General features: G+C 44.0%; 1 protein-coding gene across 2 annotated transcripts in view; it reads right to left on the bottom strand.

Annotated features, from left to right (window-relative positions):
* Positions 1-17,492, bottom strand: part of Ptprt (protein tyrosine phosphatase, receptor type, T) — a 775,250-nt gene that overhangs the window by 41,060 nt on the left and 716,698 nt on the right. For both annotated transcript variants that reach the window (XM_013518366.1, XM_005392501.2), the window contains exons 19-21: positions 11,633-11,709; positions 3,194-3,230; positions 1,748-1,845 (exon numbers count right to left, since the gene is read on the bottom strand). In XM_013518366.1, coding sequence (XP_013373820.1) covers positions 1,748-1,845; positions 3,194-3,230; positions 11,633-11,709 — 212 coding nt within the window. The remainder of the gene's footprint in view (positions 1-1,747; positions 1,846-3,193; positions 3,231-11,632; positions 11,710-17,492) is intronic.

The following is a 17,492-nucleotide window of genomic DNA, read 5'->3' as shown; positions in this document are numbered from 1 at the left end:
CCACTTTACAGGTGAGGATCTAAAACACAGGGAAGCCAGGAAAATTGCCTGAAGTCCACTATTGAGGAGCAGTGGAGGTGGGATGCAAACCCAGGCCATCTGACTAACAACGAGGAGCTTTTGCCTTGTATGATTGTTGTGAGATAAATTTAGTGCACATTAAGTGTCTGGCAAATACATGGAAAATAGCAAGAGTTCTACTAAGAGACTGCTCTCTTCACTAAATCTAATCTGGATTCATAGTGTTTCCATCAAAGGAATCTGCTTCTAATGCTGGACATATTGTAGGCAGGCTGGATTTTGCCTCTGAATTCTCCAACTCTTGGATGGCCTTTCTGTTCACAGTAGCTTCAAGCTGAAGGGCCTGAGTCCCTGGGAACAGCCTGAGCACAAGGGCCATGTCCATCATGGTGAAAGCCAAGACTCAGGTCACACCCACGACTTGTTTGAGTGACTTCAGGGTCATTGCTCCACCCTTTGGGTCTGGTCTTCATCTATAAAACTGAGGAATGAACTAGATAATGGTGAACTTATGGATCAAGTCTCACTTGGTCCTAAATCCCCATTAGGACATGGGACATCTACACCCTTTGACTGAATCATGACAGCCTCAATTCCCTTTTCCCGTGACTATGGCCAGGACATTTCATCTTGTTCTTTCTAAGATGAACTTACCTGCCCACTCTTCAGTTAATTCATATGATACGCAAAGGCCCTTTGAATCCTGGTGTTTGTACACCTGCCTTTAAACTCAGGAGCCCATCCACAAACACCACAGTTAACAGAGGAATCAAAAGCAAACTGGAAATCGCGGTGCTTTTTCTAAGCCTAGTTAAGGATGACCTAGGAGAGAGACAACTAGAACAGAGTGGGAGATTGAAGCCTGAGCCCTGAAGAATATCAAGGTTTGGAGGGCAGGGGGAAAAGAGCAGGTAGCAGAGGGTCAGATGCTGCTGAGAGGTGGGGTATGGCAAGAGAGAAGTGTCAACTTGATTTGTCCACATGAAGGATGAGAGTGATATGGACAAATACCACTGCTGGTGGGATGGAGAGAGTAGCTACATCAGAGCGGGTAGAAGAGAACAGAGTGAAGAAACAGCCTTAATCTGAGTCATTAAAGTTCAACAGGAAAGTGGAGACAGGAGATTCATTTTTGCCTGTTTTGTCTTTTCAAAGTGGAAGGTACTGAGCATGTCTGCATGCTGAGGGGAAGAAAATCTAGCCATGAGAAAGAGACTTATTTTTCAAGGGAGGTGGGGGAAATAGAAAATTATTGAGCAGAATTAGGTTCGAGGCACCAGGCTTGTCTTTGAAAAGGCAGAGTCTTGGCTTCTGTTGTATTGGGCAGAGCCATAGGAAATAGCTGATAGTCGACCATTCTGGGTCAACAAAAACAGCCATTTCTTATGGTTGAGCCTGACAAAAGAGGGGAAGAACAAGAAGACGATTGTAGATACAAGTAGGATTGCAGCTTTTGTGTGTAATGATGAGGGCATTCACATCTGATGGCTTTAATTTCCTCAAAATATATGGGATGACGTTATCAACAGAAAGTGAACGAAGGAGAGGGATGGAGGACTTGAAGGCAAGGAAATTGCTCAAATGTGAAACAGGAGGGATGCTATCTTCCCCCGAGGCTTCTGGAGGTCTTGGTGTGGGACAGGAGGCACTGAGCACAGTGCAGGGTACAGAGATCCTGTAGCACACCTCTGGCACTGCCTACCAAGGGACAGCAGGAGAGGCTTACCCTGCCCACTTCCACGAGGTTTGTGACCATGACGATGCTGGCTGAGTTCTCCTGCCAGATCATTCTCCAAAAGTCCTTCACTGTCTCCTGCATTGGACCTGCCAACAGAGAAGGTGTGAGAGATGGTGAGGGCAAGGTAGCAGCCAAGAGGTCTGTCCCTCTTGGCTGTTCAGTGAAGACTCCCCGTAGGTGAGCAAGAGCAAGGCCAGGTAGTCCTCACTAGGATACCCAGTTGCAGAGACTGGGCCGGAAGTAGGTGAGCCTGATGGGGCCAGGATGGACAATGGATAAGAGAAGCCACATCCCAAACTCTCATGGCCCGCAGCACCATTTCTGCCTGCTGTTCTCATCCTGCTCAGCCCCACCAGAGCCACTTTTCCCTAACGCATTACCTTATCTGAACTACGTGTGGGGCTGTGCCCAAGGGAATCTTCAAAAGTTGATCACAAGGATCTCAAAGAGGACAGGAAGGAAATTGGAGTGGGAGAGGGCAGAGCTGTTGACAGCAAAGAGAGGAGCCCCTGACTTTGAGTTTGACTGGAGCCTGAACAACAAAGAAGGGGTGGAAAACAATAACAAAACAAAAGCAAACAAACAAAGGAAGGAGTGGGAGTAGGATCTAACAGGTCAAAGACATTGTCTTGGAATATAATTTTTCAATGTCATGGGTCTTCATCATTTTTAAAAGTACAAAAGGAATACATGTGTTTGATATAAAAGCTTGAATATTATTTTCTGTGTTTAGGTATATATGTATCTACTGTAATAAGCATCATATTTATTGTAAGCATTTTTGATTCCCTTAAAATTCTTAACAAGTATAATATCTTTTCATAGCCACAGAATTTTCTACAACAGGTGGTACCACATTTTATTTAAGCCATCTGACAATTGTTGGGCATTTAAGATATCTCACCTATTTCCTACTGTAGATAACACTGATGAATGTTTTTATATAAATCATTGTGCACATATATAATTATCTGTAGGATTTCTTCCCAGAAGGATTTGAAAGGTGTAGCCAGTTTTAAGCCTTCTGATAACATACTGCTGTGTTGTTTCCTAGGGCAGCTGGCTGCTTTAGGAAGTAAGATACTCTCTGCTCCAGCTCTGTCTGGTAACACCTGCTGAAGATGATGCTTTTGCTATGCCCTGCTTGATTCCCTCCCTCCTGACCATTTCCTAGTGAAAATTCCTATAGTTGAACTTGTCAACTTTCTCCTTCTCAAGGAGCTCTGGAGGATTTCCCACCCTGCCTTTCTCTGATTTCTTTGTCAGTGGAAGCTCATTCCTCTCCTCCACAGAAAGGCCATAGTCTGTTAGTGGAAAGGGGGTGTTTGATAACAGAACTGTAGGCGACAATAAGCTTTGCATAATTTCCCGGAAAGCCCTCTTTCCTGGAGCCCTTGAGGGCTCTCTGAAGCAGCAGATTGGCAGGGCACTTACCTTGGGTTGCGATGTAGTGTCGTGGTCGATGGTACCCCTGGATAACAGGAGGAAAGCACAGTGAGAGTCTCCAGTCAAAGCTTGTAAATAGCACAGGATTAATAAATATTTTCTGCCATGTTGGTCTGCTCATAGGCCAAACAGGGAATTGTCATAGCTATTTCCAAGAGAAATGGGAAAGATCAAGTACGATGATGCATGTAAAGCACTTAGGAAGTCACTAAATATTAGTTGCTATTATAGTTACTTGTGAGGTGTCCACAGAAACTTTCCTTGGAGCCAGAGGTACTGGAAGCAAAAATGGGGCAGGCATCATTTTTGTGTATTCACCCAAAAAGAGGAGGAAGAGAAATTTTCAAGTGTATGGAGCACATCAACACCAAAAGGTCTTTCCTGAGCCATGACTTTATGCTCAACATTGTACAAGACCTTCTGGGAACCTAGAGGAGAAAACAATTCTATTGTTGACTCTTTGCATTAGTAACAATTAGAAAAAGAAAATTGGGAAAGATGTCACATTGCTTTTCCCTGCCAACATGCTCAGGCTTGTACTTAAAGTTCTGAGTGCAGAGAGGATCTTGAAGTGTGTAGTTGGAGACCTATAAGCTAGTTGCTGATTCAAAGAGCAGCTTCTGACTTCCCTGTACATTTCAGAGTGCTCTCATAAGCCTTCTGGACTCTGGTGTGGGCTTGCCCTAGTGCTCCATTATCCTAATCATCAGGGAAGAGGTTGAAAATGACTTTGTTTTACTACATGGATATGGCATACATGTTAAGTTCCCTTTCTTGCTATAGAGAAGGAGTACATCCTAATGAGTAGACGTTTGAGTTTTGGTCTTCAGCACTGCTAAATAATCTCTCTGTCCTCTGAGGGTATGTTACTTCGTTAGTTACTTTTCTCTTTGCTGAGACAAAATACCAACACTCAAGTTAAAGGGGAAAAGATTTATTTAGCTCATAGTTTGTAGAGGTCTCAGTCCATAATTGGCTGGCACCAAGGCAGGGTGGCACATGGCAGAGAAGCAACCATTCATGGTGGTAGAAGACAGCAAAAGCAACAAAAGAGAGAGAGGGCACAAGCCTTTTTCTTGTACTGTATGCAGGCTACCTGCCCTAAGGCGAGTGTAGCACTCACACTCTGTTTTTTCTTTTAAAGAGAAAAGAACAAAAACAAAATAACAAAAACAAAGACAAAAACAAAACAACACAAAAACAATAAAATGATGCAGAATTTCAAAGTAGGATGACAGGAAATTAACAATGGTTGTTGCATGTTGTTATCTTCAAAGTAGTTGCTCAGATTACAAAACAAATCAGACTCGCATATGTAAACACTCATGCTCTTAATCCCAACATTGGCTCATGAATCATTCACAAACTCTAGATTCAGCCATCTTTGAAAAGCCTGGTTCCCATGACTGCATGAGGCTTTGGAGGGGGAGGGACATCTAAACACAAACCATAACAGGGTAGACGAGCTGCCACAAGGCCTCCTTCTTCAGGAGATAAGACGCAATTGCCATCTTTTGGTGCAGGAGAGGTGGATGTGTAAAGTTCTGGATCCAGTTTCTAATTCAAAGACTAGTTTTTTAATCCTCTATACATTTCTTCACTTGTTCAATAAATATTTACCATGTACTTTCCAATTGCTAGTCATCCTCTAGAGTTGACTGTCAGCATCAACTCAAGGCCAATGTCATGACCAGAACTGTCAGATTAACTTCACAGCCATCAGCAGCCCCACCTAAATTCTTTGCTTGAGTGGTCTCATTTACTTAGTGAGGCCTCTTAGTTGACAAATACTGCCTCCTAAGTGTAAAAAGTTCTCCCACAGAATCTAGCACAGTGTGACACTTAGAGCGAATGTCAAATAAGCAAGCTACAACAAAACAGCCAGACAGTATAGCATGGTAGTGTTTTACTATGAGTCAACTCAGTTGCCGAGGTATGAATATTGGCTCTGTCCCTCCTAGGCTGTGTAGTTAGGGCAAGTTACTTAACCCTTTTGTGCTTCAGGGTTTTCTCCTCTGTAAAATGGGGTTAAGAATATTTGAATCATAGTATTGTCATTCAGATGAAATGACAGTTGACCTATGACAGTTACTATATACCAGACACTAGTCCATGATTTCACATATCTGCCTTTGCTATGGTATTTGTTGTTTATTGGGAAACATTCAGGGTAGGTCCACCATGACTAAAAGTACCCATCAGACTTGTAGGGGTGCTGCGATAGCAAGCCCTGCCCTTCACTAGTGTAATAACTGAGTCCTTCTCTGAGACACAAGAGGTAGAAAGACCTATATGTTCCTCTAAATCAAGATGGACAGGGATGCTCAGGTTGACCAAAAGAATTAGACTCTGGGGTTTTCTGGAGTAGGTCTGGGAAGAGAAAATCCTAGATCCTGGCACAGTGCGGTTCCTCAAGTCTACCCTCTCTGCCACCCGTACTATTACCCATACTGTCACTCATTCTCAGCCCTCCCTGGCCACATAATCAACCTCCTACTGGCCTGATGCCCCCAGTCTAGCTCAAACAGCCCATCTGGCTCCTGCTCCAGTGAACTTCTCATTGTACATCTGAATGTGTTATGTCTCCTGCAGTGGCTCTCCATTGCTTCATAGTAAAGCCCACATACCCCGGCTTGGAGCTAATCACCTCCAACATCACCTCTAGCCTCACTTCCATTTGTCCTTCTTGGTCCCCTCCCACACTCCTATGGACCTTGTGTTCCAGCTTTGCTACGCTGCTCTTCATTGTAACTTCCTTTGTGATGCAGAGGTAACTCCTTCGTAGGGCACTGTATATCTCAGATGAACACAATGACATCTGCTGTAATGAGCCTTTTTGCACTTTTCTCCACTTGGGTCAGGGGTCATGCCACCCAGAGCTGGGTACAGCTGCAGGCAAAGGTGGGTTGATGAAATATGCACATATACATGTTTTTGAGGTGAGGTTAGGATACTTCCTTGATGCATGAGCTAGAAGACCCAAAGACCCTGGAGAAATTGATTTGAAAGATTAATACATGCCTGAAAGCAGGATGAAATTCTGAGCAAAACATCCATATTTTAGTTGTGGGGTCATATGGGTTAGGTTCAAAATTTTGTGTCTTTCACATATTTGCTCAGTCATTCAACATTCAATCAACAGGTATTAACAAGGTACCTACTATACACACAAGATACTAGAAATACCAAAACGCATCAGATGGCTCTTGTGTGAGGCAGCTTGCAGACATCAACAAACCAGAAGATCTGTCAAGGGGAAGAGGTGGGCTCTGTAGAGCACACATGCGGATCGACTCAGGTGTACAGGCCAGAAAAATTTTCTATAAGAAGTTGGTGGCTTAATCAGCTTCTTAACTAAGCTCTTTATGGGCCTCTCAATATCCCTATAATTCCCATCTCATCCCTCAGAAGTATGATTAGTCTCCCTACCACTGTCCTCCTTCCTTGCTAGCTTATTGCTTTTCTTCAGAATCAGCAGGCATGATTCTGTCAGAGGCATTAGCACTGGTCATTCCCCATGCCTGCATGTGTGTCCCCAGATAATGGAGTGGTTTGCTTGCTCAATTCCTCCAGCCCTCTCTTCCATTGTCAGTCACTGCTCCAGACAGCCCTTCTGTGATCACGCTGTCAGCTTTCCACGTCCACTGGCTCACTTTTCTTCAGAGCACTCATCACCAGACAGCATACTGTTCTTTATTTACATGCTTATCATCTGTCTTCCCCAGCTGAATGGGAGCTCCACCAGAGCAGAACTGTTCCCTGCTTGCTCACAGCTGTGTCCCCAGCACCAAGAAGTTGGCCTAGGCCATTAGCTATGACAAAACCATAGTGAATGCATGCATGTTGTGTGCCTATCCCCACACTGCATCTGGGTAAAGAGACCCTCCCTTGCCTCCAAAAACCCACACAGTTCCCAAAGAAGAAGCATTCAAACCATGAGACTCCTCAGCAGAGGAGATAAAAGGAAATGTACTGCTCAGTTGGGCTTCTCTGGGGATTTGCCAAGAGCTAGTGCAGAAAACTTCCTAACCTTAAAAGAACTTTGAGTTCATTTAAGTCCCACCTACACAGCATGCAGATCAACTGTAACCAGCACTGGGCCTGCCTCCATCTGTCTGTGAGCAATGGGAAAGAGGTTTGCATCCAAAACGCATTCATCTCACTCTGCACTCCTGCATCTGTTACTTACTGTGGACCTAGATACCATATTTATTTCTAGGCTGGCAATTTATAACAGATTCAAGTGGCCAATACATTTTCGGGTGTGCAAACAAACCCACCAGCAGGATAGTTCAGGCCACAGCCTCTGGAGGCCCAGACGGGGCTGGCCTCATCCAGTTTAAATACAGTCATTTTAATGAATCACCAAGATCTACTTGTGGAAAAATGATTCTAACATGAGCAGTGAGCTCTTTGGAGAGCCAGGAGAGATTCTGGCTGATGTGGAGACCAGGGTGAAGGAGTGAGCACTGGGAGAGAGAGAGAGAGAGAGAGAGAGAGAGAGAGAGAGAGAGAGAGAGAGTGTGTGTGTGTGTGTGTGTGTGTGTGTGTGTGTGCGTTGCCAGGAGTCCCCAGGGAGGCCCCAGGAATTTAACTTTGCTGTAGTATATACCATGTTGACAATTAATGTGATTCCTCCACTTTCCGACCTATAGAAATAACTCCATGCAAGCAGGACTGGTGGTCTCTTTCTTCATTTTCCCTATGTTCTTTTCTACGCTCTGCTCTATGCAGTGAGAGGCTGACTATGAATGCACCAGGGGCCTCCCATGGTCTCCTGTTTTGAGGTGCATTTAGCCAACCAGGAGTAGGAACAGAGGTAAAGAGCCCAGCAGGAGGTTGAGGCAAATGCCCTACGGCCCTCCATGCCAGGTCAGCATGGGTTCCCCTTGTCTCTCTATGAAGGGCTACATATTCTGTCAGGCAGTCCTCTCCTTACAGAGACTCTTGCCCCTTGTCCAGACCTAGAACTATTTACAGCTAGCTCTCTCACCACTGCCAATCCCCAGTCACAACTACCCTACCCCGCTGGTTTCATTCAGTCCTGCTCGCACCCTTATTAAACCTTCCTTGGTTACCCACTTTGAGTGAGCCCATTTCCTTTTGGGACCCTGATGGACACTTTATATTAGTTATCATGTAAATATGGGCTGGTACTATTATTCCATTTTATAGATATCAAAATAAGTGAATAGCCACAGTCAGAAGCTAGTGATCAGAAAGGCCTGGATTCAGCAGACAAAACAAGCACTGAATTTATGATTTTCATCTTGTTGGCCGTTGATCCTAAGGGCACTGAGACATCCCTTCCCAGGGTCCAGCATTCCTTCTTTTTTTGGTACCAGGAATCAAACTCACAACCTTGCTCTTTCCAGGCAGGCACTGTACCGCTGAGCTATATCCCCAGTCCCAGTATTACTTTTTAAGACAGCATGCAGCAGAGGCTCCGTGGCCTGTCTGAACACTCCATGTTTTAGTAAAAGTGGGAGGAATTTGGGAGTGTTCTAGCCAGGCAGAGGATTACTGTCCAGTTGTGTGCTCTTGGACAGTGTTCTTAATCTGTACAACACCAGCATTTCTTTTTTCTGACCACAGTCAGACACTCATTTAACTGTCAGTTGATAAATGCCAGACAGATACCACAACTCAGGCATGTGAGATTCTGTGTAGGCAGGGGCGTACGAGGATTGTCACATCCAAGCCCAGCCATGGATAAGATAAAGAGAAAAAGAAGGAACCACTTCAACCTGGATGGACATATTCTGATCAACATGTGCTGACAAATACAAGATGGTTTCAGGGAGTGGGCACAGGGAGAGAGCAAAAGCGCTGGACGGGGAGTCATTCTGATGTGATTGATTCCTATCCTGGTTCTGCCACTGAACAGCTGCGTGGCCTTGCACAAGCTCTGGAATCTCTCTCAACTTCAGCTGGAAAATGGGAGTGCTGAGACCCACACTGAAGGGTTATCCAGAAGTATTGATAAGTGGACACATTTAAAGCATCCATCATAGGGCTCTGGAGTGACTCATTAGGAGCCACTGCTATTGTCACTACTTACTATTATTAGTAAATGTAGCAGGATACAGTTGGGGACACTCCTGGTTCAAATTCCTTCCCTCTTTCCATCGGATCCTTGCAGTATCATTCTGGATATGTCACCTAACCTTAAGAGCCTGGGCTTACTCTCTGGAAATAGGTAACAGTGGCCTTTTCCTGGTGAGATTGAGGAATTAGTGAAGGTTATGTTGGTACATGAGAGAAGATCAATAACTGTTCGATTACCCCAAGCCATTCTTCCTGGCTGGCTCTTTGTCTATGGCAGGACTGCAGTGTCATTTCCTGTAGGTGACCTTCACTGGCCACTCCCTACATGTATCTCCTGCTTCTTGAGGCTCAATTTTCCTGCTTGACCCCCTTACCAGACTGAGAGCTGCTTAGGTCAGAGAACCTGGTCTGAAAGGTCAGTATTTCTAGTACACCATGGAGGTAAGCTTGGTGTTTGTGAAATAAGTAATAGATTCACGACAGAGAGTCTGATGACATGACGATGAATGCTTATAACTCTGGTCTGGCTGGAGACACGCTACTCAAAACTGACCACCTCCTTGTGAACTGCCAGAGAAAGGCCATGATGACAGAGACTGTCCCTCTTTATCTCCAGTGAAGATCCAGCCCAACCTCTTGGCCACACAGGCTCTTCGTTAATCTAGGTCCAGCCAGGAAATAGGAAACACTCCAGGTGTTTCAGACAGAGGGATTTAGCATAAGGACTTGGTCACACAGATAAAAGAGAAGACAAAATGCCAGATGGAAGAATGGGGCAACCTTATGATTGGCAACAGCAGGAGGCTAAGACCATCCTCAGGTCTGGGACAATGAGAGACACAGAATTTGTTAGGGCCCAGAACTTGGAACTGTGGGCAAGGGCCAACGGAGGTGGGACCACAGTGGGCCTGAGTGAAGGAAGCTGAAGCTGCAGATGTGGCACAGCCACACCTGAAGCTACTACCCAAGGAAGGGAGAGAGGAGGGGGGATAAGCTGGCCTTTCTCTTCCCACTGTCCTCTGATCTTCTATCCATGCCTCTCACTGAGGGAGTCAGATCCCTACACCCCCACACACTGCACACACGCTCACATATACACAAATATCCTACTTACAATACAAAGTGGACCAGAGAATGACAAGAAATAGGTCTCAGGAAACAAAGACCCTTGCAAAGCTCAATAAATATTTGCTAAATTAATGACTCATTTACCCTAGCCTAAATTATGAGAAAATTCACAAAGCATACCACTGGGTTTTATAGCTTATTGATAAATACATCTGGAAGTCTGAGAAACCAGTGCAGATCTCTGAGCCATTCTTCAAGACCCTTAGGCTCTTATCTGAGGTACAGAGAAGCCTGGCTTGAATCAGTGATGCAGGGATGTCCATCTTAGCATAGTCATGCTTAAGCTTTGCAGCTTCTGGTTGAGTTAAGTGCCTTCCTCAGTAATTTCTGGAATACTGAACAGGCTTCTTCCTTGTTAATTGTCTTAATTCCAGAATCTCCTCTCTCTACTCTGCCTTGTCCTTGGCAGCAAGTAAGTCATCCCACAACTCAGTTCTCAACTAATCGCCTCCTTGATTTCTTGATCATAAACTTTCTGACCTCCTAAATTTGGCCATCGAAGCCATCCATAATCTAGTAGCAGCAATACTTTCCATTGTCGCCATCATAGTTCCCATCATATATTCTCCAGTCCTCTCCCACTGCGCTGCTGCTTCCTTCCTTCCCAGCTGCTCCATCGTGGTTTGTGCTGTTCTGTCTAATCAGAGGCCCATCTTCCCCCTCTTAGATTTCAAATTCTACTTGTGCTTGTAGCTTTGCCTTCACATCACATTTTGCACTCCTAAAGGAAGAATGGAAGAGGTAATGCTTTTCCTCCCTCTGAATCCCTGAAGCATTTTATCTGAACCTGTGACACAACCACTTTCTAGCTTGCCCTGGAATCACTGATGTGCACAGCTTATCTCTGTTCTGAGGTCTTAGGATAGAAACCATGGGAGTTTCAGCTTTATGGCTCCTAAAATATCTACCATACAGTCAACATTTAAAAGTTTTTGTTGCCTTAATGGCTGCACTTTCAAATGAATGAATGAATGATTGTACAGACATATATACGAATGAACACATGAGGTGAAGAAGTAAGACCAGAAATTGCCCTGGAATCCCACAGAGCAGCTACTGCAGCCTGCCTGAAAGAAGATGCAGCCTTAGGTAGGTGATCAACTTGAGTCATGCAAATCAGGAAGAAGTTAGATTGGTCTGAACATGTTCTGTAAGGGTCAGCTTCTGGGGAACAGTGGGGAACAGTCACAGATCTTGAGCCTGCACAGCCAGCCCCAGACGTTAACTACCCAGCCCTATCAAGATGCTCACATCAATGTAGTTGGCGTTGATATAGTCTGAGTGTGGGTCTCCATCTAGCACCAGCAGCCTCACCCGGGAATGGTCATCTGCAGGGAGAACAGAAAGCAAGGGATGGTGAGTAAGAGAACTTTGAGGGGAGAAACCAGCAATCTCTTCTTTTAGAGAACCTACTGCATACCAGGTACCATGCCCCTCCATTAACCCTCAGCAAGGCCCTCAGTTATGATTCCTATTTACCGATGAGGAAGCTGAGGCTCAGGAAGGTTATTAGTCTGAAAAGGGACCAGAAAGTACTCTCTCATCTTTTCCCTCACCTTCCCTTTTCATGCTGATTTTATTACTTAATTGAGTGAGTCACCTCCTGCACAATTCTTAGTGATTTCATTATTAACAGGAGGATGGAAATATCTGCTTCATAGAGCAATACAAGAGAGACCATATAAATATACTCAGGACATGAAAGTATTGAATCTGAATTAATATGCTCCATTTTCATGCTTGCTTAAAAACAGTAAGCTTATCCGTTTTCTTCATTGCACATATTGCTTTTCTTTCATCTGTTGGAGTACTGTTACAAACAGATCGCCAGCCATGTATATTATCAATACTATCATTAAAGTGAGGCTGACTAAGTCATTATAAAAGAGGTTATCAATAACTAAAAATTGTGTTACAGAGGATACCTCTTCAAACACAATCTGGGCATAAACAAGACTTACCGTATTTATTCAATAGCATGTTTACTTCAAATAGCACCAAATGAAAATCACAGAAGCATTAGGATGATCCTTTACAATTAATTACAGTGAGCTCTGACACACTAATTAACCCATGCAAACAGAAGATCCTAATTGGATCTGGTGGGGAGGAGGCCCTGAGATTGCTACCCAGATTACTGAGCAAATGTTAACATACAATCACGGCACCCACCAGCCACTCCATCTTATTCCAGGGCAGGTGTAGCAAGTAGGTTGGAGAGCTCTGGGTGTCCCTAAGGGTTCCCAGGGGTGAAGGAGGTCAAGCTAGTTTATTCTGTTAAACTTACACAGCTCTCTGTGGCTTATAAAGATCATATATTGCTACTAACTGAAACTCTCTTGAAGGCAGGGACATTCTCAGGCTTGTTGCCTGTTTCATACCCTGCACGTCCAAAAGGCCCTGGCATGTGGCAGGTACTCAGTAAGTACTTGATGAATGTATATTGGATCCTTACAATGATCTGGTGAGAGTAGCAGGATAGGTCTGGTCAGTGTTCGTTACAAATAAGGAAACTCAGGCTCATAAAGACTGACAGGCTATATGGCCAGTGAATGGTGGAACATGGAAGAATGAAGTCCTCTTAACTCTGGAGGTTAGATGACTTCTGAATGGGGTCTAAATAGCACGTTAGAAACCATCACAAGGATACATAACCAAGGGGATTATTTACAGAGACATAGTGTGGTTGATGGAAGAGTTGAGAAGCCAAATGAGAGAAAAATATAGCTTAAAGATAAGCCACAAGAAGACATTGCTTCTCCTAGGGCTGCAGGGACAGTGGAAGGAAGTGGATTTTCCTAGAGCTTGGGAGCTGGGGCCACCTGTTGGAGTTGGGGCCACTTACGCTTCTCTGGTGGGAGCTGGACGTGAGGAGGTTTCCTGCTGCTAAGAAGGTGACTGACGGGGGCATAGGCGGAAATACCCTTTCTCTTTCTTAGTACTTGCACACTCGTGCATGTCATTGGTCAAACCCAGCCGCAATCTAGCCAAGGAGAGACTAGGAAACACTGATGGCAGAGGTCAGCGCCCTCTGATGCAGAGGTATGTGTGTATGGGTGGTGGTGGGAGGGATTGGGTTCCACTGGGACAAATGGCCAGGACTGGCAGAGGTTACCATCCCATATCTATAGAACATCTGCCACGTGGCTGAAACTACTCGAAACAGTGGACTATACTGGATCCCACTTTGCATGTTCAACACAGAAAAGGATTTCAGTGGAAGCAACTAGCAGTAGAGAGGAAATCTAAGTAGTACCTTTGGGTGGGTCAGGAAGTCAAGTGTGAGATGGGGAAGGAGCCTGAAGTTAAGATTTACTGAGTTCATCGTAAGTACCAGAGACTATAAATATCACAATCATTTATCAACTCAAAACAGCCCCATAACTTTTGTAATATCAGCATGTGTGGTATTCTGATACTTCCGCTTCCACCAATGAAGAAACTGGGTTTCAGAGAGAATAAGTAGGTTCCCAAGTTACACAGTCTCTCTCTCAGTCCATGTGACCCTGAAGCCCTGCTCTGCAAGCTACAGTGCTCTGCCCAGGGACCTCGGTTATCTCACAGGTACTGCCGCTGAAGTCAGTGCAAATGTTGGTCCCTGGAGCCTCAGTATTCTAGCCTGAGAGAAGGGGACCCAGCGGGTCGGGATTCAGAAAAGGCCTGGGAACTGATTTAAGCCCTGTTACCAACAGTTATAGAAGCTGTCAGCCTTTAAAAAGTGAAAATGCATATTATGTTTTCACTCAGCGGTCTCACTAATGACTTATTGATTCAAAAATCTCCTTTACTTGTTGAGTTATGCCTGCCCCTAGGGTTCATATCACAGGAAACAGAAATCCTGGTTTAAAATGCGGAAAGAGACTTTATATATATATATACATGTGTATATATATATATATATGTATATATATATATATATATATATATATATAAAATGAGATTTAAAATGGGAGCAAAAATAATTAAAAATGAAACAAAAAAACACAAACATTTCTTCTACATAAATATCCATAGAGATGGTAGGGGTGATGGTGTTTGCTGATGTCTCCTATTTAGCCATTTATTAAGAACACACTTACTGGCACCTACTATGTGCCAGGTTAACTGAAGGAAATAAAGTGTTACTGAACATGAGTCTGGAGCTTAGGAGTTTGTTAATTTGGGGCAGGGGATGGAAAATACACAGAAGTAAAACTTCAAGGTCTAGAAAGTGAGAGGTAGAGGGCTTCCTGTAGTGACATGTGAATGAAGAATTAAAAGTAGATGAGGCTTGATGGGTTGACAGTGAGAAAGACTTTCCATCAGAGGGGACAGCAAGAGTGAAGGTAGATATGTGGAAATAGCAAGCACTCAGGAGAAGACACAAAGAGTTCTCTGTCCCGGGACACCCAGTGTGAGGGATGGGCTGAGGGGGCTGGGTTAGTGTGCAGGGGTTTTGCCCGGCCACATTAGGGCTGTTTGACTACAGTAGTGGGCTGGGCTCTGTAGAGCATCCTAATAGTGTCTCTTTTCTGGGCCCACAGAAGGTTATTTTAGTATGAAATAACCAAAGTTCATCTCTTTCTGGGCTGACCTCTGGCAAGAGGAATACACTTTGAACATGTACAGTTATGAAGCAGTGGGTCAGACCTGGAGGTAGATCTTGGCTCCATCATGCAGCCAGCCAACTGATATCTCTTAGGTGTTCATCCCTTAGCAAAATGAGCCAATACTATCTAGCTCTCAGAATGGTGGGAGAAGCAAATGAGAAAACGTAGGCATGACAAATGCTAGGATACTAAGAGAACGAAAGGCAAGCAACAGAGTGGCAGAGAAACCCAATCTGATAAAGGATGTGTACCCAAAATAGGCAAAAGAACATTGAAGCTTATAAGTAAGAAGACAAATAGCCCAAGTATATCAATCTAGGTAGGCGTTTCATCAAGAAAGATACACAGATGACAATCATATGAAAAGATGTTCAACATCTTGTGTCATTAGGGATTTGCAAATTAAAACAATGGTGAGATATCGCCACAAACACGTTGGAATGGTCAAAATCCAAAACATTGACAACACCAGATGCTGGAAAGCCTGTGGCATAACAAGAACTCTCATTTATTATTGGTGGGAATGTAAAGCAGCACAGTTGCTTTGAATGACAGTTTGGCAGTTTCTTACACAACTGCTTTGCCATGCTGATTAGACTCTTTGGTACTTACCCAAATGAACTATAAACTTAAATCCACATAAAAACCTGCACATGCCAGGTATGGTGATGCATGCCTATAATACCAGCACTTTGAAGGCTGAGGCAGGAGGATCAGCACAAGTTAGAGGCCAGCCTGGGTTACAAAGTGAGTTCAAAGCCAGCCTGAACTGCATAGTGAAGCCCTATCTCAAAAAAAAGACAAAATAAAAAAACCCGCACATAAGTGTTTATAGCAGCTTTGCTCCTAACTGCAAAAACTTGGAGGTGACCAAGATGTTCTTCAATAAGTGAATGGATAAATACAACTGTGGGGCTGGGGATATAGCTCAGCAGCATAAGCACCTGTGTGGCAAGTGCAAGGTCCTGAGTTCGATCCCCGGTACCGCAAAAAAAAAAAAAAAAAAAAAAAAAGATAAATACCACTGTGATATATCCATACAGTGGAATATTATTCATTGATAAGAATAAGTTAGTGATCATGTCAAGGAAAACACAGAGGAAGTTTACATACATGTTTCTAAGGAAAGAAGCTGATCTCGAAAGCCTACACACTGTGATTTCAGCTACATGACCTTTTAGAAAAAGAAAACCAATGAAGATAATAGAAAGAAAATCGCTGGATTCCAGGGGCTTGAAGGAGGAGAGAGGGTTGAATGGGTTGACCACGGGTAATTTTTAGGGCAGCAAAATTACTTTTCATAATATGATAATGGCAGATATGTCATTATGCACATGGCAAATTCTGTAGGATTGTGTAACATAAAAGTGAACCCTAATGTAAACTATGGGGGGCTGGGGATTTAGCTCAGCGGCAAAAGCACCTGCCTGGCAAGCACAAGGTCATGAGTTCAGTTCCCGGTACCGGAGAAAAACAAAAAACAAAAAACAAAACAAAACAAAAAAAGTAAACTATGGACTTTTGGTAATAATAATGGATCAATATTGATTCATCAACTACAGCAAATGTACTGCCCTAATGCCAGATGTTAATAAGAGGGGATACAGTACATAGGTAATGGGGAGTGCATGAGAACTCTATACTTGCGGCTCAGTTTCTCTGTCTACCTAAAACTTCTCTAAAAGAGAGTGCACGGGCAGTGCCTGGCACACAGCAGGTGCCTAATAAATGGTTGTTTAGGGCTGGGTGTGAGGCAGAGAGTGAGCTGATAGCCGAAATGCTTAGAACTTTGCTATGTTCCATCTGCCCTTCTGTACCAAACACAAATCCACGTATCTGCATAGGCCAAGCACTGTTGTGTGCTCATTAAAGGGCGGAATGCAGCTGTACGTTCACCAGAAAGGCATTGCAAGGAGTGGCAGTGTCCTCATGGTTTATTTATTCCTTCTGGGAAATGCTAATATTACTCTGTGTCCCTTTCTTCTCCTAACTTTATATAATTAGAGAGATAAAAAATTGTGTTTACCCACACGCACATGGAGAAAGATGGGGAGGCAGGCGATGCGCAGGAGTTTATACGAGGTAATTTACAAGCAGCCCAGAACGTTCATTATGCTCTATCTACATTTTGCAAGCTTGAAAAACAGCTAATTTGGTACTCTTCATTTGATATTCAAGACAAGGAGAGGCATTAAGAAGAGTCATACGGAGGAGAAGCAAACTCTTGGATGGTGAGGTGAGAGAAAGGTGAGAGGACTGGCTCCTCTGAGGTCTCAGATGAGGTAGGAGATGGACAAAGTCTGGCTGATGGGGGTGGAGGGAGCTGAAGCAGCAGATGGGAGACATAACTTCAAGGACTTGAAGACCCCAAGCTTCAAGTTTTGGGGAAGCATCTCCCCTTTAGGGAAGCATCACCCCTGTTTACAACTAATCTGCTCCTCCTTGCTTAGGATAGTGACCATGGTATATTGGTAAATGCTTTACAAATAGGTCTCCGGAGGAAGAAGGCGTTCTGATTTGTA

The sequence above is a fragment of the Chinchilla lanigera genome, unplaced genomic scaffold (genome assembly GCF_000276665.1).
Source record: "Chinchilla lanigera isolate Chin_1 unplaced genomic scaffold, ChiLan1.0 scaffold00044, whole genome shotgun sequence".
NCBI lineage: Eukaryota > Metazoa > Chordata > Mammalia > Rodentia > Chinchillidae > Chinchilla > Chinchilla lanigera.
This window is presented reverse-complemented; position numbering and strand designations above follow the sequence as displayed.